Source organism: Mixophyes fleayi, chromosome 1 (genome assembly GCF_038048845.1).
Source record: "Mixophyes fleayi isolate aMixFle1 chromosome 1, aMixFle1.hap1, whole genome shotgun sequence".
NCBI classification, from domain to species: domain Eukaryota; kingdom Metazoa; phylum Chordata; class Amphibia; order Anura; family Limnodynastidae; genus Mixophyes; species Mixophyes fleayi.
The window spans coordinates 438,638,606-438,665,994 of NC_134402.1; the positions used below are offsets into that span (position 1 = coordinate 438,638,606).

The 27,389-nt window shown below is 41.5% G+C and overlaps 1 protein-coding gene across 13 annotated transcripts in view; it reads right to left on the reverse strand.

Moving 5' to 3' along the window:
- NEDD4L (NEDD4 like E3 ubiquitin protein ligase) overlaps window positions 1-27,389 on the reverse strand; it is a 265,091-nt gene that overhangs the window by 81,190 nt on the left and 156,512 nt on the right. The window contains exon 1 of one of the 13 annotated variants that reach the window (XM_075185093.1): window positions 3,127-3,482. The exons of the other annotated variants lie outside the window; for them this stretch is intronic. Within the exon in view, the coding sequence (XP_075041194.1) occupies window positions 3,127-3,192 (66 nt within the window). The 5' untranslated portion in view covers window positions 3,193-3,482. Of the gene's footprint in view, window positions 1-3,126; window positions 3,483-27,389 lie in introns of those variants that run through there. 13 annotated transcript variants of the gene reach the window in all.

A 27,389-nucleotide genomic window follows, 5' to 3' on the forward strand; every position in this document is an offset into this window, starting at 1 on the left:
AGGGGGGAGCTGTGTAACAAGGCGGAGCTGGCAGTTGGAGGGGGGTCTGTGTAACAAGGCGGAGCTGGCAGTTGAGGGGGTCAGTGTAACAAGGCGGCTGTTGGGGGGGAGGGAGTGAGGTTCTGTGTAACTATTGTTACTCATCTAAGCTGACATCTTACGATTATTTTTCAGATTTTGTTACTTTTGGTCACGATGTCAACACAATGTTATTGCCAATTATTGAGCAACGTAAGTGTGTACTGTTCTGATTATTTCATGTTGTTTTGTGTAAACAACTCACTCAGTCAAAGCACACAGTTTGCAAATTGGCCTTGACTTTTATATTGTTTAATAGGATGTAAACCACATTTTCTTTTTGATTTGTTGCATTTCCCACCCCCCATTGGGGGGAGGGGGGGTTGAGTTCTGTGCAACTTGGTGGCTGGCAGGTAGGGTGTGTGGGGAGGTTCTTTCTGGGCAACGAGGACGTTTGTTATGTGCAACTAGTTACTTGGCATACTGGGGGGGGGGGGGGGGGGTGCAACAGGGTAGTTTGGGTGGTGCGGGGTGGGGGCAGGTGGGAGTATTTCTGCACTATGTTGGTTGCATTATGTGGTAGCGCTGTATTTCTCTGCAATCTACAGCTTGCAATAATTATTTATTCCTGGGCAATACATGTCTGGTGGTGATTGTCTATAAGAGAATGAGCAGGAGATTTCAGGTTGCTGGGGTGCGAGCGACCCAGGATCCATATCCTCAATTACAATGATACCAGCAGAACTTTCCTGATTTGGGGCTGTCACAGACTATACAAGACGACAGACCCCACGTTACCTGAGTCTGTGCACCCCCTGCTGTATCATTCTCTAGCTCAGTGACTCACAAGCATAAACGTTTAGATAAGTAACGTCATAAAAAAAAGCTGCATATAATTCAGTAGCACAAAAACAAGAGCAATAACCAATCCCCACTATTGAAATAAACACAATGTGACAGATCTATATCAGGACCTATACAAAGAAAGAACACAGCGTGTCTGTTCCTGCAGTTAATATGGCAGGTTCATTATTTTTACTCTCTTTGTTCTGTGATTTGTAACACCGCAGAAAGGAACATTACAAAAGCAAACACAACGTCTCTGCTAGGCAGAGAAGGACACATAACATCAGAAATGTACACGTTTATTGTACAATAAAATAAAAAAAAAGAACATTTATCGTGTAACCTGTACATGACGCACATACATTAAAGTCGATTTTCATGATAATCACCCCAAAACAGCAGCATTCCCTGAACCACAATACCCAGCATGCTGTTCCAGACAGCAGCTGGGTATTGTATTGTACTGTATTATAATTGCTGTATACAATACGCAGGTCAAACCAGGCTCACACAACCCAGGGATCTGTAGCTGCTGTTTATCCAAGACCCAGCAGCGCCCACCAGCCAGCGATCGCTTTATATAAATAGCAGCTCCAACGTAATAAGTGCCAGGACATTGTAATAGAACGCTCACTAAAGCTGGCCACACACACACACACACACACACACACTACAGTATGGACTGTGATTTACCACCGCCCCAAAATTAAGCAGAATCCCTATAATAATCCGATCAAAATATAATGAGTCATGTTGGTGAATTGGTGGTGCTATATAAATGAGGATTATGATAAATATGGGCCTGATTCATTAAGGATCTTAACTTGAGAAACTTCTTATTTCAGTCTCCTGGACAAAACCATGTTACAATGCAAGGGGTGCAAATTAGTATTCTGTTTTGCACATAAATTAAATACTGACTGTTTTTTCATGAAGCACACACATACTTGATAGCTTATTTGTACACTGAAATTTAAAGTTGATATTTCAGTGCTACATGAAAAAACAGTCAGTATTTAACTTATGTGCAAAACAGAATACTAATTTGCACCCCTTGCATTGTAACATGGTTTTGTCCAGGAGACTGAAATAAGAAGTTTCTCAAGTTAAGATCCTTAATGAATCAGGCCCTATGGTCTTAACTTGACTGCTTCCAGCTTGTCTGTGTAGTTCTGCACTTACAGGCCCTAAATGCAGTCATGGGCAACCAGATACTCTTCAGGGGCCACGTGGGTGGCCCCTAGCCTTCAAATGGGCCGTAAATTACCCTTAATCTCAGTAATAAGTCCAAACAAAACACTTAATAAAGAGACACCTATCTGTAATAATATATCTGTCGGCATTTTAGTGTAAAGTAACCAAGTGTTACAAACATATCTGCCAAAGCAGGACGGAGCTGGGGGCCGCAGTCGAAGGCTCGGAGGGCCGTCTGTTATCCATTAGTGCTCAATCAATGCGCCCTTATGGCCAGCATTACATGGCACGTAAAAGGGGGAGATTCAATCCGGTGCGAGGAGTCTCCAGAACGGCCGCGGAGACACTTTGTGCTGCTGTTATGGCAGAAATCTCCGATCAATTTTCCCTCACCTCCTATAGTGGTGCACAGAAAAACGAGCGGAGATTCCTACTGCAATTGCCGGCAATGTGCGCAGCAGGAGATCGGGATGATATCCGCGCGCCACGTCGCCGGCAATTTAATATCCCCAAAACACTAACATAAATAACGATCGCTTATCATCAGGTTATGAATCTAGTGAGTGGCTCATGGAACAATCAGTAGATCCAAACATTCCAAAAGGTTGGCCCATCTGTAAGCCTATAATCCAGACAGAGGGAGAAGACAAACTGTGGTGACAGCCATATCTCCAGTGTTTTATATGTAAGTGTATGAAATAAAACAACATCTACGTAAATATAACACACACGTACATATACACATGCAAAAAAAACCATAATAAAATGTCATGTATATAAAATTCAGCATCAGGTATAGAAATATAAAAACTATATCTATCTATATATATATATATATCATCATTGGCTTAAATTACAGTTGCCCTTGCGGATCACAGAAACATAACACAAGCCAATTTTGGCACCCAAGATGCCCATATATTCATTAATTAGCTTTGGCAGGAGAAAAACTGATCATTAATACTGGTTACACATGTAAGTCCAGAGAGAAATGTTACTGAAATTCTCCAGACACACAGAGAGAGAGAGAGAGAACAGAAAATACACATTAAATATTAACAGACTCACCTGGTTGCCGCGACCTTGACAATCTCCCAGATGAACGCCGAATGATTCAGGTCTAGCCCTGTACATGATTACCTTGTGTGTAAGCCCGTATGAATGCTAACTATTTAACCCTAACCTGCCCGGCCCAGAGAGACGCAGGAGACACAGAAGAGGTCTTCATTCTGAAACGGCAGCTTGCGTCCCCTCCCATCCAGATAACAAAGCAGATAATGGAGGCTGGAGCTAGGACACAGCGTACGCTTGTACACGCCTGTTCCCTGGGTCAGCTCTCGATAGCGTGTGCTATGCAGCGTGCAGGCACCGGGGCCCTTCACGGATTAAGCACGCACAATGTTAAAGTTGCAACGACAAGGGAACAAGTGTCCCAAAATAGTTCCAGCTTGTGGGGAAAATGCATAACTGTGCAATGCCATGACAACCATCTCTTACAAGAACAAAAAAGAACCACCTCCAGATCAGTCATTGCACCTACATCTCTCATTCATCAGACGTGAAATTTTTACTTTTTTTTTTTTTGCAAAAGAAGCACGAGCGATGTGAACACTATAATTAAATCGAGTCGGTTGGCGTTAATTCAAGTTATTTTACATTCGGAATTGGCAACCTTAACAAAACATGGCTGCGTTGTTTTGCTTGGGACTGAGTAGGGAGAGCCATGATGCCTCAATGTCAATTTAAAGAGTACGGTCCGCTATTTCTTCTCTGACATATCTCCGGATTTAGAAGATAAATTTGCAAATCGGTTTATTATTTCCTGCTGCCTTAGGGTGGTGTCACACAGGCAATTTCTCGCCCTGTTTAAAGCACAGCGTCTAATGGCTCCAAATTTATTAATTAGAAATTGGTAATTTCTGCCAGAAAACATAGAGGATGTCACATGAGTTCTTTAATCCCTTAAACCAGTGGTTCCCAAACTTTTGCAGTTCGCGGCACCCTTAGAGTCGCCATAATTTTTTCAAGGCACCCCTCCAAAATAATTACAGAGCAGTCCTGTTTTAGAAGTAGTTGGGTCAAAAAAACATAATAAGTATTTAGGTCAGGACAGAAATACTTATTTAGTTGTATGCAAAAATAATACGCATAGATCCAAGGAAAAAATAATATTTTTATATATTTTTTTCAATTATATTTCTGTCAAAGAATAATTGACAACTAACTCAAACAGTTATGAAACCGTTTTTTGAAGCAGCCGACAACCGCATTTTGTACAACTGTTCTAAGCCTACAATAAAACGCTCGCCAAATAATATACATTCTATTTGAGCACACGCTGTCAAACCGTGACATTTAATCGCTGATTACGACTGGTCAAATTAATTCTATAAAATTATGAGCCCAAGTGACAGCATCATTACAGTAGACAAACACTTAACCTTATCTTTTCTGCAGTAACGACGGATCACGATTTTGAGAGTAGCAACATTATTTAAACATAAAAAAAAACAGAAGCAATCTCACAATTTCTATACTAATGACCTGTAAGAGTTAGATGCGAGAGCCGCTTTCAGATATGCAAAGCTTCAGTTCACCCTATACAGGTTGGCTGAATTCTCTAGCACAAGAAGATTTGTTAAAAATAGCTTTAACAGGGAACTCCCAGCATAAGTTAATATTTTTGGATACATGCAAACAAATGGACCCTGCATCCTTCAATACTTTCTAGGACTCCCTCATATGTATAGTATAATATCATCAAGTGTCTGTAATTGAATCAATCACTGAATTACTGTTGTAAGGTCTCTCCGGCAAAACTAATTGCAGCAAACACATAACAGCCCCATATTGCAAAGCACCTACTGATTGATTTAATGACAGATTACAGGCACTTTATACAATACATACCCAGGGTCTTAGTAAAGGTATTAAGACACAGTTAGCACCTTGTAACAATAAGATACAATAAGAGAACTATTCATACTTACTAGTGCACTCATTGTGAGGTCCACGAGGGAATAGATTTGTTTGCATGTGTAGTGGTCAGCATTGCTGCCTCTCAGCTGGGGTCATGGCTTGGATTCCGACCAGGGCACTATCTGTTGTATGTTCTTCCCCATGTCTGTGTGGGTTTATTCCAAGTGCTCCAGTTTCCTCCCACACCCTAAAAGACAATCTGGGAGCTTAATTGGCTTCTAACAAAATTGACCCTAGTTGGTCTGTCTGTGTGGTAGGCAATATAGATTGTAAGCTCCACTGGGGCAGGGACTGATGTGAATGATTAATATTCTCTGTAAAGCGCAGTGTAATATACATGCACTATATAAATAACAGTTAATAAATAGTTTACCCTAAATCCCCTTCTACGTGACCTGCGGAGGCCTCATACCTAGGACTAGTGTGTTAAGGGACTCTCACACCCAACAAGTGTCCCTCACCTGCTGGGCTGACACGCAGAAGCTGATTGGATAAGCCATGGTACTAATAATTTGCTGGGAGGTGGGGATTACAGTTAAAGGTTTACTGATGCCTACAGTACCTGATTAATATTTACCTTACTGTAGTAGAAGGCAGCAGAACAACAACATAATAGACCATTAATTTGTAAATCATTTAGCATCCAATGAATTCATATTCAAGTAAAAGAAAAAAGTAATATTATCTGTGACAAACATTCCAGACATGAACGTCAGGGATTTCATAGTTATTTTGCCAGGAGTGCTTTTGAAAGGTCTACATCTCCTAAAGTTTTGGAGCTGGGCTGTCCTTGCAGATTTTGGTAAGCAAAATGAATAGTAATGCAAATAAATGTATGTGGAAATTCATTCAAGTCTAGTGACACCTAGTGGTCCAATCTGGTAGTTATTAAAAGACACAGCTACTTTTACAGAATAGGCCTAGTCTTCTTAATGCAGGACTCTGGACTTCTGGGCGCCATGGCGAGCCCATCACTCTCACACTACCGTTCTTCCCTAGGGGGAAAAGAATGAAAGAATGGTGACTGGAGAGAGTGTGAAGCTGTCATTACATGCAGGAATTTGCCTACAGGTACCAGATAAGGCTCAGTCTTAGTAACTGCCACTTATATGGCCCAGGATTGTAGTCACTGGCTCCAGTATGGCCCAGGATTGTAGTCACTGGCTCCAGTATGGCCCAGGATTGTAGTCACTGGCTCCAGTATGGCCCAGGATTGTAGTCACTGGCTCCAGTATGGCCCAGGATTGTAGTCACTGGCTCCAGTATGGCCCAGGATTGTAGTCACTGGCTCCAGTATGGCCCAGGATTGTAGTCACTGGCTCCAGTATGGCCCAGGATTGTAGTCACTGGCTCCAGTATGGCCCAGGATTGTAGTCACTGGCTCCAGTATGGCCCAGGATTGTAGTCACTGGCTCCAGTATGGCCCAGGATTGTAGTCACTGGCTCCAGTATGGCCCAGGATTGTAGTCGCTGGCTCCAGTATGGCCCAGGATTGTAGTCGCTGGCTCCAGTATGGCCCAGGATTGTAGTCGCTGGCTCCAGTATGGCCCAGGATTGTAGTCGCTGGCTCCAGTATGGCCCAGGATTGTAGTCACTGGCTCCAGTATGGCCCAGGATTGTAGTCACTGGCTCCAGTATGGCCCAGGATTGTAGTCACTGGCTACAGTATGGCCCAGGACTGTAGTCACGGGCTCCAGTATGGCCCAGGACTGTAGTCATTGGCTCCAGTATGGCCCAGGATTGCAGTCATTGGCTCTAGTGTTTCTAATTGCCTTTTTTAAATTTAAAAGACACCTGACTTACACAGATACACATGTATATTGCTGACAGTATATTGTCAGTGGCAGGGCTATCCGCTTACACTCTCCATGTGATAAATATTAGTGTATACATTTCCTTGGTTAGTAATCATGTGGAGTTTGGGAGTTCCCCAGTTGGTGGTTACAGACCTGTTTGTCTTGTTTTGTTTGTCCTTATGCCAATTATTAAATAGAGGCGCAGCTGAGGCTCAGAGCAAACTGACCCAGAGAACTGACACTTATATTTTCATAAAGTTCTGAGCAGTTTGTTGTTTTAAACAAAGTGCAAATGGGTAGTATTCTAAAATAAACTTCACCATCTTCCTCAGACGTGAGCAATCTGTAGATCGGGATCCCCAAATGGCCCCAGAATCAGAATCTGAAGTCCCTCTTTTTTATTTTTAAACGTGTGGTCCTGTGCAAGCACCCAACGCAAAGCTAAGGAGGTCTCTGCTCAGTTCTTGACCAGAACAGTAAGCCTCCGAGCGAAAGCGGGCCCTCGGCATTGAAGGGGCCCACCCCACCTCAGGGCCCAGTAGCCGTCTTACAACTTACTACACCCCTATTAATATTATACCAGTGGTCTTAGATTAAAAAAAATAAAGAAAGGTAGAGAACCATATAACTTACACTGGGTTGAGGAAAGCGAACTAGTTGTCAGCAGATTACCCACACCGAGACCTAGGCATAAAGCTATTGATCTTTTTGTAAGGTCAAAAGGTCAATTGTGTAACAGGAATTTATTTATTAAATGACGTACCATTACACAACATAGGAAACACACCAGGTACAGACCTATCATTATCTCCTCATTCTGACACGATCACCTCTAGGAAGAGTCCAGCCATTCCCAGTGACTACAGGATGACTGCTTCACACTGAGAGCAAAAACACACCTCAACCACTTCATGATCACACCAAATTCCACATTTTGTAATGCCTTTATTCAAATACTTGGTCCATGCAAGTAAATGTTATATTTTGTTTTAGGGCATATGGGGCTCTCTTTTGGTAGCACATCAGAATACATATTTTATGGGATTTATATAAGGAAATTAACATTCAATTCCTTTCTCGTGTCTGTTTTTTATCATCAATCGTTTTTATTGAAATTTTTTAAGTAAATGGGGGGTACAGAAAGAAAAAAAAAGGGGAGGGGGTGGAGTATGAACACCCCAATATAGCATTTGCAAGTTACAGACAGTATACAACATATAGTCAGCCTCGGACTGGCCTGCCGGCCAGCCGGGCTAAACTCCGGTAGACCCCGCCGCGATTAAGCCCCGCCCCCTCCAACGTTAGGGCGGAGCTTCCAGCGATCACTTGACTGCCCGACGTCTGCGGGCCTCGGCGGCAGTGTCAGTAATAAACACACTACCGCGCAGCTGCAGAGAGCCTGTCTTGGCTCTCTGCACCTGCGCGGTAGTGTGTTTTCAACTTCAGCAGGGAAGGAGGAGTTGTGTTTCTGTTGCAGCCGCCCAGAGGAGCAGCATGCCGGACCTTTTCAGAATCAGGTAAGTGGCTCTCTGGCATTACTCCATCATTGGCTGAGTCCTATATAAATGTACAGTACATATGTCCACTATGTTCCTTTTAAACTTATCTGATGCCTGCAGTAGGGGTCTATATAATTTATTTGTTTATGGAATATCATTATTTCTTTTTATCACTTGAACCATTCTTTTTAAAACAAAACTTTTATTGGATATAATATTAAAATAATATAATATATAATCGCAAAATATAAAATATCAATATAATTAATAAAATCAAAATTATGATAAAACTGGATGCACTGTGTATCTATACCTATATATCCAAACCAAATAATATATGGTAAGGAGGCTTATATGAATAATCAAAACCACCAGATATATTACCATAGTCGTCCTTATTAATCCTATTGAAGTGGTGGTTTTGATTATTCATATCAGTGGATGATAACTGACCACTGATCCCACAATGGTATATCTGCATATTAGCAATACTTATACAGCCTCCTTACCATATATCCTTTGGTTTGGATATATAGGTATAGATACACAGTGCATCCAGTTTTGATTTTATTAATAATATTGATTTAAAACGATGGTTCAAGTGATAACAATAAATGATATAGGTCCATAGTGCACCTTGTTGAAAAAAAAACTACTGTTCTTTCTTTTCTCTATCAAGTTATCCTCTAGTTTTCGCTTGCACTCCAGTTATAAAATAAGATTTTATCAATACTTATAAAATCCTAGAAGGGAGTGAAAGAATTATTCCTAGAGATAGATTATAAATAATCTTGCTGTCTTTACCCCTTTATATTATCTTTTCTATCAGCCTTCCTTCCTTATTCACTTTCTTTGTCAGCAAATTTTTATTTTCTTTATGTGATAGCAAGCACTGCATGGTAATTAGTGTTAAACTCATTTGCACAAGTACAGTTAATTGGCTCCAGCAATTAATTAATGTGTTGAAAATTTGGCACCAGAAAATAAATTTTTTTGTGATAAAACAAAGTGAAATGAGAGTGTCCAACATGATGTCTAGTCTGGGTCTGGAATATACCCCCAGTGTCCCTGAGGGATGAAAGGGGGAAATGGGGAGAGCCCTGAGGGATGAAATGGGGAGAGCCCTGAGGGATGAAATGGGGAGAGCCCTGAGGGATGAAATGGGGAGAGCCCTGAGGGATGAGGGATGGAAGAGGGAAATCGGGAGAGCTCTGAGGCAAAAGCATTTGTGATAAAATGTTCTTGTATATTACAATACAGAAAACACACTGGGCCCCATTTGAAAACTGGAAGATAATCAGAAAAACCTGACCAATCTTGAATTGAGCTGCACCCAGATTGAGAATCCAGGATCAATCAAAACTAAAAATACTCATTATTTACAGGTAGGAAAACATTTGTCCATACTAATCTTTAGAATGTTTCTAAATATTTGATTTTAGCCAGCCACTCTGAAAATGTAAACTATGTTTGCATGACATGATGAAAATGGCTTAGTTTATGGAATATCATGATTTACAGATTATATAATGTTCCTAATTATGTGATCATTGCATATAATTAGTATATTTTGAGGGAATGGCATGTTGAAGGGCATGGCATGATTATAACGAAGTAGAATGGCATGTATATGGTTGACAGAGGCTTGCATGATTCTAATGAAGTTGGATGGCATGATTATATTGCGGTGGCATGCCTTTAATAATGTGTATTTTGTCTTGCTAGGGTGGCATGATAATAAGTAAGATAGGCGTGTCTTTATAATACTGTGTATGTGTTAATAATAGTTATATATGATGGCGTAATTATATGGAGATCTTGCTAATTGTGCTATCTTATCATGTTGGCATGATTATATATGAGGTTGTTTATAATGAAGAGATTGTAGGACAGCATGATAAAGGATGATATTCAAGAAATTGTTATGCATGATTGAGGAAAACAGAGTTGGAACTATCTGCAGTCAGGGCATCAAGCAATCTTCAGTGGGCATCATTGATGTCCAAAATATTGTTTGTTATTGCTAGGCACTACAAAATGTCTTCAAAAAGAAGTGCAGTTTCCGAAGACAAAAGCCAAGCAGAAGTGCCTAAAAAGAAGAAATATAGTAGTGGCTCAGCAAAGAGATTGCAGGCGTCACAAAAGAGCCTGAGAGACGCAGGAAATGCATCAGGCCAACAAAAGCTATGGAAGTCTAAGGATGTTACTGTAGAACCAAAGGACTTAAGCCTTCAACATGTTTCTGAAAGCACAGTACAGAAGGATGCTGCAGCATCAGTGTCTAGTGCAGACGAAGGTCCGTCCGTTGTATTAAGTGAACCGGAAGGCTCAGGAGAAAATATTCGTGGGCTCGGCCTCACCGAGACCCATGGTCAAGATACGGACAGTTCTGCAGAAAGTGAGATCTTGTTTTCACCTATTCCATCTGTATCTGAAAAATATAATGTTTTTGTTGCACCAGAAGCATTATGCAGTATTTCAGCCAAATTACATTTTATGAAAGCTCACCCTGTACAGCCACCTTCAGATGCTACTCATGCTTTGCCTTTTCAAGCTCATAGAGTCTACTTTCGACCGGTACCCGGTGGAAGTGCCATTCAGAGGAAATGGCTTTCTTACTGTGTTGAAAGTCAAAAAATATTTTGTTCAACTTGTATGGCATTTTGTAGCAATCGTAAAAGTAATTTTATTTTTGGATGGCAAGTTAATAAACACCATGTGTATGACAGAGTAAGGGAACATGAAGAATCTAGCCAACATCAAGTAGCTGTCAGTGCATATTTGCATGCAGAAAGGAAAAGTGATATAGAAACTTTAATCAATGTAAATTTAGTAAACAAACATAGAGAAGAAGTGCAGCACAATCGCATGGTAATTAGTCGTCTTATTGCTATCATACTCTACATTGCAAAGCAAGCGCTTGCTTACAGAGGGCAGGATGAGGCTGCTCATACTTTACTCAATAGTGAACTCAACCACGGTAACTTTCTGGGGTTAGTTCTGCTTCTGAGTAAATTTGATGGTGTACTGCAAAAACACATAGAGCAAGCAGTAGAAAAAAGTGAGGCCAGGAAAAGACGCCATCAGAAGAGTAAAGGAAGGGGTGGAATGGTAACATTTTTAAGCAAAACAACTGTTAACAAGCTGATAATAATAATGGGAAATATGGTAAAACAGAAAATAAGCCAGGAGGTGAAAGATGCTGTGAAATTTAGTGTAGAAATGGACAGTACACAGGATATTGGTGTTGTGGAACAATGTAGCATCATTTTAAGGTATACCAAAGACAGCATGGTTTTTGAAAGACTCTTCAGTCTTGTTGATGTCAGAAGCACTACTGGGGAAGCTCTGTTTTCCGTTCTGAAGGAACGACTTGAAATGTTCTCTCTGAGCATAAGTAACATTATTGGTTGCTCTTTTGATGGTGCTGCAAACATGAGTGGGCACTACAGTGGAGTACAGGCCTACATAAGAAAAGAGTCCTGTAATTCAGTGTACACTTGGTGTTATGCTCATATTCTCAATTTGGTCATTGTAGATATCACACAGTGTATTACTCCAGTAAAGTCTTTATTTGGGCTTTTAGAAAAAACAGCATGTTTTTTTTCAGAGTCTTACAAGAGATCATCTGTGTGGGCAGAACATGTCTCCAACCAGCGTCAAGGGCGGGAAAAACTTTCTCGACTAAAGAAAATTAGTGACACACGCTGGTGGAGCAAACCAAGAGCATTAAGTACAATTTTTGGATCATCTTCTGAACAACCCAATGAATTGTACAGCACCTTGCTTTATTGCCTGGAGTATATTTCAGTGTCACCACAGTTTGACAGTAAAAATTTTTGTGAGGCAAAGTACTTACTCCATGCCTGGACAAGATACGAAACACTACTTGTATCATTTATGTTCATGCAGATCTTTGAAATTGCAACTCCAGTTTCTGATTATCTGCAGACTGCTGGCTTGGACATATTACAGGCATGGCGAATGGTTGATATTGCCAAGGGTCTGCTTCAGAAGCTTAGACCTTCATTTTCGAAATTAATTGAATTAGTGAATTCATTTATTGACAAAGTAGAGAGTTCACTTGAAGAGCATTCTGTAACTGCTGAAGTCCAAAAAAGTCTACCCGAAAAAAGGACAGCAAGGAAAAAAAAGATGCCTGGTGAGTTATCTCAGGATGAGCCAATTGAGGACTCTCTAGAAGCTTTCAAAATACAGACATACTATGTTGTACTTGATCAAGCAGTAGAGAGTATTGATAGAAGGTTTTCGAAAAATGAAAGCCTCATTCAGAATTTAACCTACTTTGACCCAAGGCAGTTTAACCGAATGATGACCGATCAGTGTGAGATACCAACAGAGGCTCTGAGAACTGTTGCAGATTTGGCTGAGGTAGACATTGTCCAGCTTAAAGCAGAGCTTCTAAATTTTGTGCAGAATTATTCTGTGCTTAAAAAGCCATATTCTCTTCCGAGCACAAGTGTTAGTGTAGAAGAAACAAACATTGAAGAAACAATGTCCAGTCATATAAAAATGAGAGCCTGTGAAAACTGCCTGACCTGCTGCTACCGGCTCCTATATGATCACAATTTACACTCTGCTGCATATACCAATCTGTTTGCTGTGTACAAAACTCTTCTTACATTAGCTTGTACTCAGGTATCTTGCGAAAGAGTTTTTTCAAAGCTTAAAATTGTAAAAAATAGATTGAGATCAATGATTGGCCAAGAATTGTTAGAATCATTTCTGCTTCTCAATATAGAAAGGGATATTGTTGGAAATTTCATATTTGATGACATAATTGATACATTTGCACATTCATCTTCTCTTTTACAAAGATTGCTTCTGTAACAGCTTAATTGCTGTTAATGATAATGCTTCTTCAATACCACTCCAAAAAAATGAAGGAGGTTATATATGCGGGTATATTGCACTGTCTGTGATAAACACATTCTAAACATGTTTACGTTAAGTGATTGGAAAATCACTACTGTGTGGTGTTGAAATATTAAGGAATGTTATTTATATTTTATTGCGTTGTTGTGTCAGATGTTCTCAGTGTTACACTAAATTGTTGTTGTGTTAAAATTAAAAGTCTTAAACTTTAACAATACCACTCCAAAAAATGAAGGAGGTTATATATGCGGGTATATTGCACTGTCTGTGATAAACACATTCTAAACATGTTTACGTTAAGTGATTGGAAAATCACTACTGTGTGATGTTGGAATATTAAGGGAGTTTATTTATATTTTATGGCGTTGTTGTGTCAGATGTTCTCAGTGTTACACTAAATTGTTGTTGTGTTAAAATTAAAAGTCTTAAACTTTAACAATACCACTCCAAAAAATGAAGGAGGTTATATATGCGGGTATATTGCACTGTCTGTGATAAACACATTCTAAACATGTTTACGTTAAGTGATTGGAAAATCACTACTGTGTGATGTTGGAATATTAAGGAATGTTATTTATATTTTATTGCGTTGTTGTGTCAGATGTTCTCAGTGTTACACTAAATAGTTTTGTTTAAATTTTCTAATTTTCTAGTTCTAATTTATATTTTTGTATTCATACATATGTTTATTACTATTAATAAAGGTTATTTATTGATTGATAAACAATTTGTCTATAGTTTTGTGTACATGATATATGTGAAACTCGTCTAATTTGCAATGTACACTTTGTTCTTTAAGGACCACACTATAGTGCTATAAGTTGTCCTCCTTGGGCTGACCACACCCCCTTGACTGGCCACACCCACTCTTACAGTTGGCCACACCCCAACGTAGTGGGCCCCTATCACTGCATTCCCCTGGTGGGCCCTTCATACCCCAGTCCGACACTGCATATAGTATTCAGTTTACTGTGGAACTCGTGTCTGTTTTTAAACTCTTTGTGGAGACACGTTAGTGAGGAGAGGAACCGGTGACCCTTTCTGCACACTAAGGATATCAGATTAAATTTAATTTGGATCCACCATCAGCTCGTCTGAAAGTTGCTATAAGATCTAAGTTATTAGTGTTAGAGGAGATGCGATCAGGACCTCCCCTACATTGCTAGCGGGTCCCCCGAAACCCTGACAGTTCCTTGTGATGACATTGGGATACCCAACATGTTCCAGCCTCTGACAGATTTGGTTCTTGTCCCTTTAGAGGACACTTGGGCTAACATTGAAAGCCTAGGTCCAACCATAGCTACCGACCAAGATAAATTTACAGGTCATGATAAACATAATTGGGGTAATTCATGAAAGGTAGTGCAGAAGGAAAAGTTTCTGCAATGCATAACAAGCTACACACAAATGCTTTCATTGTCACTGACACAATCTCATCGCTATGTTATATCTAAATTAAATTGGATGGGTTCTATGCCTGGAGCTCTGGGAGTCTTGATAATACTCGTTTATTGTTCTGTTTTACCCTGTATGGTTTACTGTCCCTAAATGCATTGCATACTGTATATTAGCAGCATAGTCAGAGGGTCAGTGTTTTTAAACAGAGTAGTGAAGTGAAATGTTACTTCTAGCTCAGCAGGTGAACTTGCCCATAACCAAAATGGTGGACCGTAACACAGGAAGTGCTTCTACAGCTATCCAGGGGTCCTTGTGGAAGCCTAGAGAAAAAGTCAGTTGTTCTGAACGGTCCAGGACTGGGCATATGTTCTAACTTCGACCCCATACTGGACCATTACTGATCACTGTGATGTGAATCCTTCCTGCCTCTTGTTCATACTTACCAACTTTTTGTAGTTGGTGTCCGGGAGCCTCCCTGGGGCAGGTGGGCGTGGCTACAAAATTGCATCAATTTGGCCCCACCCCGTGAAGTAATGATGCAAAAAGCGTCATTTTACAGCGGGGGTGGGGCCAAATGCTGCGATTCCCGGAGAATCGCTGCATTTCGGCCCTAATTCGGGCAGATGTTGGAGATTGCCACACTCTCCCGGGAGACCCACCCGAAATGCGGGAGTCTCCCGGACATTCCAGAAGAGTTGGCAAGTATGCTCTTGTTTCAAGTTTGTATCCCGTATTGTGAATCTCTTATCTTCCTGGCACTTGTACTGAGCTTTGTGCCACCTCTGACCTCCACCATCCTGTTGTGACTGTTTCCATGTGTGTCCTTCCTGCCAGATTGTGTCCAAAACCATTTCCACAAAACTCTCAGAGGACTTTAAATCCTTGCAGGCTAATCTAACACTACATTTATTAACATTGATGGCAACTAGCGCACAGAAAAAAGGTGTTTGCAGAAAGTGCTCGTTTGCAATGAGATTGGGAAACACAGGAACGGGTGTTTGTCAGGTGTAAATACCACCGATACCATGCATGGTACTTAGCTTCGTATACACTGCACTGATCAAGGCGTTCCATAAATCACATATAAGACCAGGCATTATACAGATCATGGAAGTGTAGTTCCACAACGCACAGGTTATATATTACTGATATAGATCACACATGGCCGGTCATTTAATCAGCCACCACTCGCTGCGGCTACACTGAAACCTGAGGAACATTCTTCCTGCATCGCCTCATTGTTTTGGTTTGAGCCCGTCTGTAGTGCTGCTCCTGCATTGCTGAAAGGTCAGCAGCGTCTACTATGCCGGGCGTCTGTCAGTTCTCACACTGCAATGTTCCACCAGCTATGTAAATTGAAGTGGAAACTTCTGAGTTATGAACATAACGTGTTAGTAATTCCATGTCGCAGCCAGGACGCTCTCCCGCACCTGACAAACACCCGGGGCTGCCTTCTCCCATCTCACTAGAAGTGAAGCTACTCACACAGCAAGTAGATTCAACCACCAGCTACCCCACCAAACAATGGAGGATTTGGGGGTAGATGCAAAAAAACAAATAAGCAAAGAGCGCCACTGTTTTAGTATGAAACCCAGGGGAAGTGGGGGTGTATACGGAGATAGGTCATACCGCCACTTCTCCTACCGCCTTCATTGGGGCAGCACAGTGGCCTAGTGGTTAGCACCTCTGCCTTACAGCACTGGGGTCATGAGTTCAATTCCCGACCATGGCCTTATCTGTGTGGAATTTGTATGTTCTCCCCGTGTTTGCGTGGCTTTCATCCGGGTGCTCCGGTTTCCTCCCACACTCCAAAAACATACTAGTAGGTTAATTGGCTCCTATCAAATTGACCCTAGTTTCTCCCTGTCTGTGTCTGTATGTGAGTGTGTGTCTATATTAGGGAATTTAGACTGTAAGCTCCAATGGGGCAGGGACTGATGTCAATGAGTTCTCTGTACAGCGCTGCAGAATTAGTGGCGCTATATAAATAGATGATGATGATGATGATTGTACAACTATTACATTTCATTCACTTACATTCCCATTACGGTTTTCATATTGTCACATCAGAATTTCCACTTCGACCACTGATCAATTTTTCTAAAATGGAAAAGTGGAGGTGTTGCCCATAGCAACTAGACTATCTAGTACTTTAAAAAAAGAAATACTAACTTATAGGTTGCTATCATCTGATTGGTTGCTATTTCCTACAGTTTGGGGGTGTTGCCAAGTAGTGTATAGTGGGTATGATATTATTGGGGTGGAATTTGACCACTGTTTTGTAGATCGAAAATAGGTACAGAGGAGCAGATCTAGTTTAGCAAGTTTCATCATAGAGAGAACATAATTATGTATAGAATATACATACTACTCTTTTAGACAAGAATAACCATTTTTTTTTTTAGGACCGAATACATTTAGAGAGAGAATTATTACACTAACAGTAAGATTTTGTAGAACATTATTTATCAAAGTCCTGCCTATTTATAGAACTAACTTTTGGTTATGCAGAAACCTCCTGGTTTTACGTAACAATTGAGTAATGGCTACTCCAGTAGTCCTCTTCAGAGACCAGCTTACCAACAAAAGCAGAAAGTATCTTCTCTCACACTGTACAGTTACATAGACTTAACCAAAATTAACCAGGTAGCAGGTCAGTCCTGGATTTTAATAACGATATAAGAGGTGGGGCCTTTAAGGAGGCCTAGACTTTCCTCAAACACACTGGTGCAAGCAGGAACCTGCTAAGAAAACAAGGAACTTGGGATGACACTGACAGGCGGTCATGCTGATTATTGTTGGGTTCTATGAGTGACGGGTGGTCATGCTGATTACTGCTGGGTTCTGTGACACTCATAGAACCCAGTAATAATTAGCATGACCGCCAGTCACTCATTGAACCCAGCAATAATCAGCATGACCACCCGTCACTCATAGAACCCAACAATCACCATGACCGCCCGTCACTCATAGAACCCAGCAATAATCAGCATGATCGGCCGTCACTCATAGAACCCAGCAATAATCAGCATGACCGCCTGTCACTCATAGACCCCAGCAATAATCAGCATGACCGCCTGTCATTCATAGAACCCAGCAGTAATCAGCATGACCACCCGTCACTCATAGAACCCAGCAGTAATCAGCATGACCACCCGTCACTCATAGAACCCAGCAATAATCAGCATGACCACCCGTCACTCATAGAACCCAACAATCAGCATGACCGCCCGTCACTCATAGACCCCAGCAATAATCAGCATGACCGCCCGTCACTCACAGAACCCAGCAATAATCAGCATGACCGCCAGTCATTCATAGAACCCAGCAGTAATCAGCATGACCACCCGTCACTCATAGAACCCAGAAATAATCAGCATGACCACCCGTCACTCATAGAACCCAGCAATAATCAGCATGACCACCCGTCACTCATAGAACCCAGCAATAATCAGCATGACCGCCTGTCACTCATGGAACCCAACAATCAGCATGACCGCCCGTCACTCATAGAACCCAACAATCAGCATGACCGCCCGTCACTCATAGAACCCAACAATCAGCATGACCGCCCACCACTCATAGACCCCAGCAATAATCAGCATGACCGCCCACCACTCATAGACCCCAGCAATAATCAGCATGACCGCCCACCACTCATAGACCCCAGCAATAATCAGCATGACCGCCCACCACTCATAGAACCCAGCAATAATCAGCATGACCGCCCGTCACTCACAGAACCCAGCAATAATCAGCATGACCGCCCGTCACTCATAGAACCCAACAATAATCAGCATGACCGCCCGTCACTCACAGAACCCAGCAATAATCAGCATGACCGCCCGTCACTCATAGACCCCAGCAATAATCAGCATGACCGCCCGTCACTCACAGAACCCAGCAATAATCAGCATGACCGCCCGTCACTCACAGAACCCAGCAATAATCAGCATGACCGCCCGTCACTCACAGAACCCAGCAATAATCAGCATGACCACCCGTCACTCACAGAACCCAGCAATAATCAGCATGACCGCCCACCACTCACAGAACCCAGCAATAATCAGCATGACCGCCCACCACTCATAGACCCCAGCAATAATCAGCATGACCGCCCGACACTCATAGAACCCAGCAATAATCAGCATGACCGCCCACCACTCACAGAACCCAGCAATAATCAGCATGACCCCCCACCACTCATAGAACCCAACAATAATCAGCATGACCGCCCACCACTCATAGAACCCAACAATAATCAGCATGACCGCCCGTAACTCATAGAACCCAACAATAATCAGCATGACCGCCCGTCACTCATAGAACCCAACAATAATCAGCATGACCGCCCGACACTCATAGAACCCAGCAATAATCAGCATGACCGCCCACCACTCACAGAACCCAACAATAATCAGCATGACCGCCCGTAACTCATAGAACCCAACAATAATCAGCATGACCGCCCGTAACTCATAGAACCCAACAATAATCAGCATGACCGCCCGTCACTCATAGAACCCAACAATAATCAGCATGACCGCCCGTCACTCACAGAACCCAACAATAATCAGCATGACCGCCCTCCACTCATAGAACCCAACAATAATCAGCATGATCGCCCGTCACTCGACCCCAGCAGTAATCAGCATGATCGCCCGACACTTATAGAACCCAACAATAATCAGCGTGACCGCCCACCACTCATAGAACCCAACAATAATCAGCATGACCGCCCGTCACTCATAGAACCCAACAATAATCAGCATGACCGCCCGTCACTCATAGAACCCAACAATAATCAGCATGACCGCCCGTAACTCATAGAACCCAACAATAATCAGCATGACCGCCCGTAACTCACAGAACCCATCAGTAATCAGCATGACCGCCCGTCACTCATAGAACCCAGCAATAATCAGCATGACCGCCCACCACTCATAGAACCCAACAATAATCAGCATGACCGCCCGTAACTCATAGAACCCAGCAATAATCAGCATGACCGCCCGTCACAGAACCCCAAAATAACTGCCAGGTCAGTCTGTCATAAACCAAAACAATATCTTCTGCACTGCTGAAGTATAAATGTGTGTATTTGTGTACAGAAATACAAAATGAATTAATCTTTGCCATAAAAGGATGACTATAACAAGTTATTATTTGAAGATATAATGGAATTGACTCATGCCAATCCAGGTTGGCAAATCAACCAACAGATCTATCTTCCATAGGACAGTGATAATCAGGATGATTGGTTTTCTTGTAAAAAGATATCCTAATTTATTTTCAAGTTTTGTAACAGGTAATCAAACAGTAACCAACATGTCTACTTCTGTCAGATCTTTAAAGATGATGAAAACACCACTGACAGGATTGTTTTCTTAGAACTATTACATACCAGTACAGTGCTTAAGGCAGCAATTCCATGAAAAAAACATCAGGTGTGTTTATTGTTTTAACATAAAATCACTGTAGCCGGCTATAAGAATGTTGGCATTAACCATTTTGCCTTGTTTTTTTCCTTCATGCTGCTATTAATGATTTATGATTCTGGACTATCGTGGCGACCAGTCACATGGCACACAATGACATGCTGAAAGATGGAAGCCTGTGTCTGTTGCAAATTGACTGTGGCTGGCAGCCATTTTTGTTTACCAATCAGAGGGCTTTTGAAAAGGAGATATTGATTTGTGGGCTAGAAAAATAACTAGCAAATACATACTTAAAAAAGGTATTTAATTTGCTATTTAAAGAAAAGGAAATAATCTATTCGAGACTTCTGCTGGAAAAAAATAAATAAAAAAAAATCAGGGAACCTAAGTACTCAGAGCACCCCCGCCCCCCCCAAAAAAAAAAAATTACAACTAGCGGCTAACTTCTGGAAGTCAGCTCTATTAAGGTCGATAGATAGGTATCTTCCATGGCTACCTCAAGGATCTTCCATGGCTACCTCAAGGATCTTCCATGGCTACCTCAAGGATCTTCCATGGCTACCCAAGGATCTTGCTGGTTCCCAACTCTTATCAACAGCATTTTAAATTATACTTTATTTTGTGTTGACCAGGCCTTAAGGCATAATTCCATCTTTAATTATTATCTGTCATATCGTTAATGTTTGCACAATAAATTTGTCTGTGTTTTTATTATTGTGAACAATTATGACAACAAGTTAACACAACATGGAGTTGTAGTGGGAACCGGCTAGATTGAATGTAGAATTGTCCTTTAATGGGAATCAAATAATTGCTTTTCCAATATTCATTTTTATGGCAAAGTTTGATTTATGAACTTCAGTGAATAACCCGAGCTATATACACTCAGTATTGATAGAGTACATTATAAAACTGCCATTAATAAGCTTTAGGAAAACAGCATACAAATAGGTTTCCAAGCAAACCTTCAAAATCCACAAACAAAATATTATTTTCACTCTAAAATACAGCAAATAAACCAGCAAAATATTTTGAGCATTTCCCCGTTTCAGCTGACGATATCAGTCAGGTTCTAGGAGTTTCTTTTAGATCATTTCATGCTGGTTTAAATCTGTCAGCTCTTGGGCTCAAGCCATAGTGTACACTGAGCTGAATCACTGGTAAAACCCAACAGGTTTTAAAATACCCTGTAATACGACTACATCCCACACTTATCCAAATGAGCAGGGCCAGTGTTTAGAGCAACTACATGTTTATTTGACCCCTGGGTGAACTTGGAGAAATGAAGAACCTCTGGTAAAGAGAGAGGGAGAACATTAATAGGAGGGTGATCCTTGTTGAGGGTCGGGGTGGTAATTCCTTCCTTACAGTCTTGGCGTTGTTTGTGTGACTCCGTGGTCAGTAATATCTCACATACACGCAGATGTCAGAGAACACATACCTCTATTCCGCACCAAAACAACCAGAGAACAAAATATCGAGAGTCAGAGTTTTCGGTTGGAGAACTTAAAGATAATTGCAAACTGCAGCTTGGCAGGTAAGTTGCCGACAGAAGAGATTGCCACCATCACAGGATAACCTAATAATCATTTATTTATACAGTACTACCAATTCCGCAGCGCTGTACAGAGGATATACTTATATCAGTCCCTGCCCCATTGGAGCTTACAGTCTAAATTCCCTAACACACACACACAGACAGACTAGGGTCAATTTGTCAGCAGCCAATTAACCTACTAGTATGTTTTTGGAACGCAAGAGGAAACCGGAGCACCCGGAGGAAACCCACGCAAACACGGGGAGAACATACAAACTCCACACAGATAAGGCCATGGTCAGGAATCAAACTCATGACCTCAGTATAGTAAAAAAAAAAAAAAGTTCAGGTTACATTTAATTTTGTGCTACCAGAGAATTGCTCAATGTGACTTTATAATCTGACAAACTAGCAGTATTGGCAGTGATTTGTATAATATATCCCGTCTGCTTGATTTTGTTTCGTACTATTTTTGCATTATTGTTACTTAATAAAAATATTTAAAAAAAAAAATCTTTTTAAAGTGTTCAACATTGAGCAGGATTGTGTAAATGGAACTAAATCCAAAATGAAAAAAGAAAACTTACTGTTGCTTTATGAAAACTTCAGTAAAGAACGTGCTTTATGTGGAAGATTTTTCTTATGGCGGCTACTGTGATTACGTTTCTCAAAGTGGATGGTATTGTGCGGTTTACAGAAAAGTCATTATAAAAGAAGTTATTTACAGTCGTTAAGGCTCATTTGCGCTACAAAAGGTACAAAGCCGCAGCGTGAATGTACCATTTGTGGTGTCAGGAGCTTACATTTGACACGGGGGCACCTGTTAGGGAAAGCACTGAGTTCAGAGACAAAATGGCGAAGAATTGCACTACAGTGGAAAAACAAAACAGTTTGTATTTCAGGATGGGATTATGGCCAGCAAATAGGCCTAGAATTTGAAGTGTGCTAGAAACACTATTAAGTGCACAAATAAAGAATAATTATTAGCAGGTCCCTTTGTTTGTTGGCTTAGGTCTGATTTGGGAAAGACTTTTGGCTCCCGGCTCCAAAATAGTTGAGCACCGCAGTTTTAAGGAAATATGGCGGAATGCTTAGTGAAACTTTTAAATAGTTTTGCACAAATAAAGCTGCCCTGACGCTTGATTGACAGCAGACAATTCTCTGTCTGCAAGATATGAAATGGTTTTGTTCTTGTTCCACTTTACCAAACAAGATCTACACGTTGGAGAGCAGAGTCCGGGGCTGGATTTATAAACCCATGGATCCAGCTGAAGAGGAATCAGCAATAAATCCCCTTCTTTCTCCATCTATTCTGTGACATTATCATCCTGACAGTTCACTGAAGCTCGACTGTGCTTCTGTTAGAGTGACAGTAACAGCATAACAAACACTGCGCAGATGGAACATACTTCTGCTTTCTGATACTTTACTGTTGATTGCGATCACCAAGGAGCTTAGTACACTGTGGCCCAGACATGCAGAAAATCAGGTCGATAAGAAAAAGATGGAGAGAGACGTGTGTGTGTCACAGACATATATACTAAAGCTTACATATTATTGGGCTGTAAACTAAACAGGAAGGTACTGAAGAGTTGGCGCTATCACTAGGTCAACCAAGGCGGCTGCCTAGGGTGCCTGAGTTTAGGGGAGCGCCTAAAACACTCAAAGTGGCTCACAGCTGGCATCTTTTAGCCCGTGAAAGGGTTGGCACATGGAGGTGCACACGCCGGCCCTAGATTTAAGCAATTGGTAGCTCATGATAACATGGAGGGTTTATTTCGATGTGCTTAGATTGTACCCATCTCCATCACACATTGGAGGCAGCCTTATGTGTCTGCGATATCACTGCCATACTTGCCAACTATTGAATGTTTCCCTCTGGGATCTCCCGGTAGGCATATGATTATGGAGGGGGTGTGGCTAGGTAAATCACATCATTTTGGCCCCACCCCCAGCGTACAACGGCATAATTTTATTGCGAGAGGTGGGCCAAATGATTCAATTCCCTGAGAATCACATCATGGAAATCCTGCCCACTTCACTAGGAAGTGGACAGATGCGGGAGAATGCCCTGCCCTTCCGTTAGTCTGGGAGACCGACCCGGATTTCGGGAGACTCCCAGACATTTCGGGAGAGTGGTCAAGAATGATCACTACTTCCTAGTGAACTGACAGGCTGAATATGTAAAGTAGGGCACAGGTACCTCCACCTCAGTAATCATATACGGTTGTATAACGGGCATATATCAATTAGTTGTTTCGTCTCACTTATTTTTTATGGAAAATGTTGGGACCAAGAGGAGGAGACAGACTCCTTACAGAGGAACACATCATCCCTAGACAAGTGACCAGATTGATGATTAGGGATTTTTATGTCCTAACTGTAAAAAAGTTTATTTGCGTTGATATGTGATTCAGTTTATAACCGTCAGTATGACGCCGACAGACACTTTGTGTGGATAACATTTTGTAATCACAAAAGCAAACAGCCACACTCACACCAGTCAAGTAAACACTCTGAACAAAATGTAGTCAAAACACAAAAAATGAAAAACATGACAGACAGGCGGGCCTGTCAGCAGCCTGACTAGCTTTATGTCCCCCAAAAAAGGGTTGGTTTATGCTGGCGGACCCAAAAAAATATGCACATGAAGCAGGAGGTAATAACCTGGCTCTCCAGATGGTGTAAAACTACCAGTCCCAGCATACCTTGTCAGCTATCAGCTGGCTATCTGCTGGCAAAGCATGCTGGGACTTGTAGTTTCACAAACTCCTGGAGAGCCACAGGTTGGCCAGGTTTGATGTAGCCTGTGAAATCTGCCATATACTTGGCAACTCTCCCTAAATGTCAGGGAGACTCCCTGAAATAGGGGTGATCTCCCTCACTCCCTGAAGAGTCTGGCATTCTCCCTGATGCTGAGCCAGTACAAGTCGTGGTTGGCTTCGCCATCTGTGGCATGATGACACTGTTCAGAAATTGTGTCCTATGTCCATGTATTGATGCCTATGGAGGTGGCCATTTTCATGGAGACCAAGATTTAATCAAAAACTGACAGGTTAGACAACATGACTTCAGTAATGGAGACAGAAATGTAAAAGACACTTCAGTCTCTAGAGATTCATTAGCTGTTCTCGCCCCTGCAATAGATAAGTGGTGGGGGCGGGGCTTAATGAAGCAAATATTGCGTCATCTTAGCCCCGTCCCCTGCTGTAATTTGCCAAAATTGTGACAATCATTTAGGGGGCTGGGCCAAAATTATGCAATTCGTCAAGCCCCGCCCCCGCACGTCCACCTCCCCTGCGATCTCCCTTAAGCCAATGAGGGAAAGTTGGCAAGTATGAAAACTGCACTGTGACCAGACTCATCCCTTCCCTATACTGGATAATGTTTTGCACAGCTCTATATGTTCTATTGTTACAAGCTGCAGCTGTTTATACATTTTTTACTTTTCAACTGTTGCTTCTCTACCAAAACCGGCATTTTTCATGCTGCAAACAACAGGTACTTGAAATGGTCACTAATTAACCTGATAGTGGGGTCTATAACCGAGATAGCCCGAGCAACACTACAGGAGTGAACTGAGCAAGACGTAGCTGTTCTTGTTGAACTTAAAACACAGGGGTTCCAATTCAATAAATCAGAGAAAAATATTATTCTTTATTATGAAATCATCGGTGCATGTTGTATTTAAAGGCATTAAATAAAAATACAATGGGAAAAAAAAAATATTACAGGATCACTTCTTCCATATTAAACTGCAGTTGTATGTCTGGCCACCAATCTGTAGAAAGGATTCTTGAAACTTAGGAGCCTGCAAGCCAATCACCTTTGGTACTCGGAATAGCTCAGCCTTTAATCCGACAGCTGTGTGCAGGAAACCACATTGTAAAACCACTGCCACCACCTTAGCTAAATAGCACAAGCACAGAAAATCTATGTGACCGTAATATTAAGCTCAATAGAATGCTGCATAAAATCTCACTATACTCCAAGCTGATACCAGGAAAAGAAACTAAAGCAGGTTTTTAAAGATGTCAGCAAAGGAATCATTTGGACGCACCTGGTTATGTTCCAATACTGCAGATAATTCAGGTATGTAATATCGCTCAATAATACAAAGGCTCTAAATATAATAATTCCCAGTAGACTGGTTACTTGCTTACAACCAAGTATCATCATCATTTATTTATATAGCGCCAGCAGATTCCGTAACACTTTCAGTACAGTATATAAACCGTACAGTACCGTAACTCAATGGGTTCAGTTTAATTAGTTTAAACCTAGTCACATCACCTCCGCTCCATTATTGCAGCTGGTTGAACCGGCTCTCGTGTTTTTAAGAGGTACAATGTTGCCTTTCCAAGAAATCTCATCAGTTGTTATGTGAACATAATCAAGGATTAGCAGCTCTAAGGAAATTAATTACCAGTTGAACATTACAGAAGCCCCTGGCTGTATGACGTATTGTCATGTATAGTGTTTCTTAGACTTCCGTTCATTTCACATCTTCTACGGAGACCATAAGAGGTGACTGGGGTGTGAAATCACTCCCTGAACGGGGATAATGGAGCATATCACACCCGCCTATGGTAGAAAGCGCAGTGACTGTAGTATATACAGTTACTAATTCAAAATACTGTAAAAATGTTCAAGGGAAATAAGACACAAGCAGAGAAATACATAGAAATATGCTCTTAGGGTTTGGTTTCCAAGAAAACTGACTTTATGCATAGGAAAGACGACTGTCACAGCCAGCGCTGGATGGAAGACCATACTCATCAATATAAAAAACAGTTTCCAGGAACTAACGCTATTGAGCTATTGTAAGTCTCATGTGAACACTATAGGTAGACATATGACTGCTAACATCTCCCAACATGACCATTATACAATTCTATTACACTGTATACAGACATAGGACACTACACCCCCAACATGACCTGACCACTGGACATGATCATAATACAATTCTATTACACTCTATACAGACATAGGACACTACACCCCAACATGACCTGACCACTGGACATGATCATAATACAATTCTATTACACTCTATACAGACATAGGACACTACACCTCCAACATGACCTAACCACTGGACATGATCATAATACAATTCTATTACACTCTATACAGACATAGGACACTACACCTCCAACATGACCTGACCACTGGACATGATCATAATACAATTCTATTATACTGTATACAGACATAGGACACTACACCTCCAACATGACCTGACCACTGGACATGATCATAATGCACGTGGACATCTTTTCTCATTACAACATTTTAAAACTCTATAATAAACATGAATGTTTGGCGTTGGCGAGGAACGACTGCAAGGAAGCAGTTGGCCGTAAGACAAGCCCAGGTCACCCCAGGTTTTCCCTACTGCTGCTGAGCAGGGATAGACCAGGAGACTCCGGGAAAGAGACAAACATATTTTAGACCAGGCCAGGCTGTACATACCCTGCGTTCGTGTTACTAGCAGACGGGAACGGTCAGAATACAAGCCAGCTTGGTAATGATGGATCATAAAAGTAGTATAAAACTGCACAACAATCTCACTGCAGGAATGTGCACTGAGTAGTCATTTATCGTCAGCAGACACGAACCATCCTGCACCAACACCTGCCGAGCCAGAAGCAGAGTAGTGGGAAGAGAAACGGGCACAAGCCTAGCAAAAAGATTGGGGGGCACAAAGGTAATGCCACAGCAAGCGGAATGTTCCAGCTATATAACAATAGACAAGGAACAAAGTTAAAAACATAAATCCATT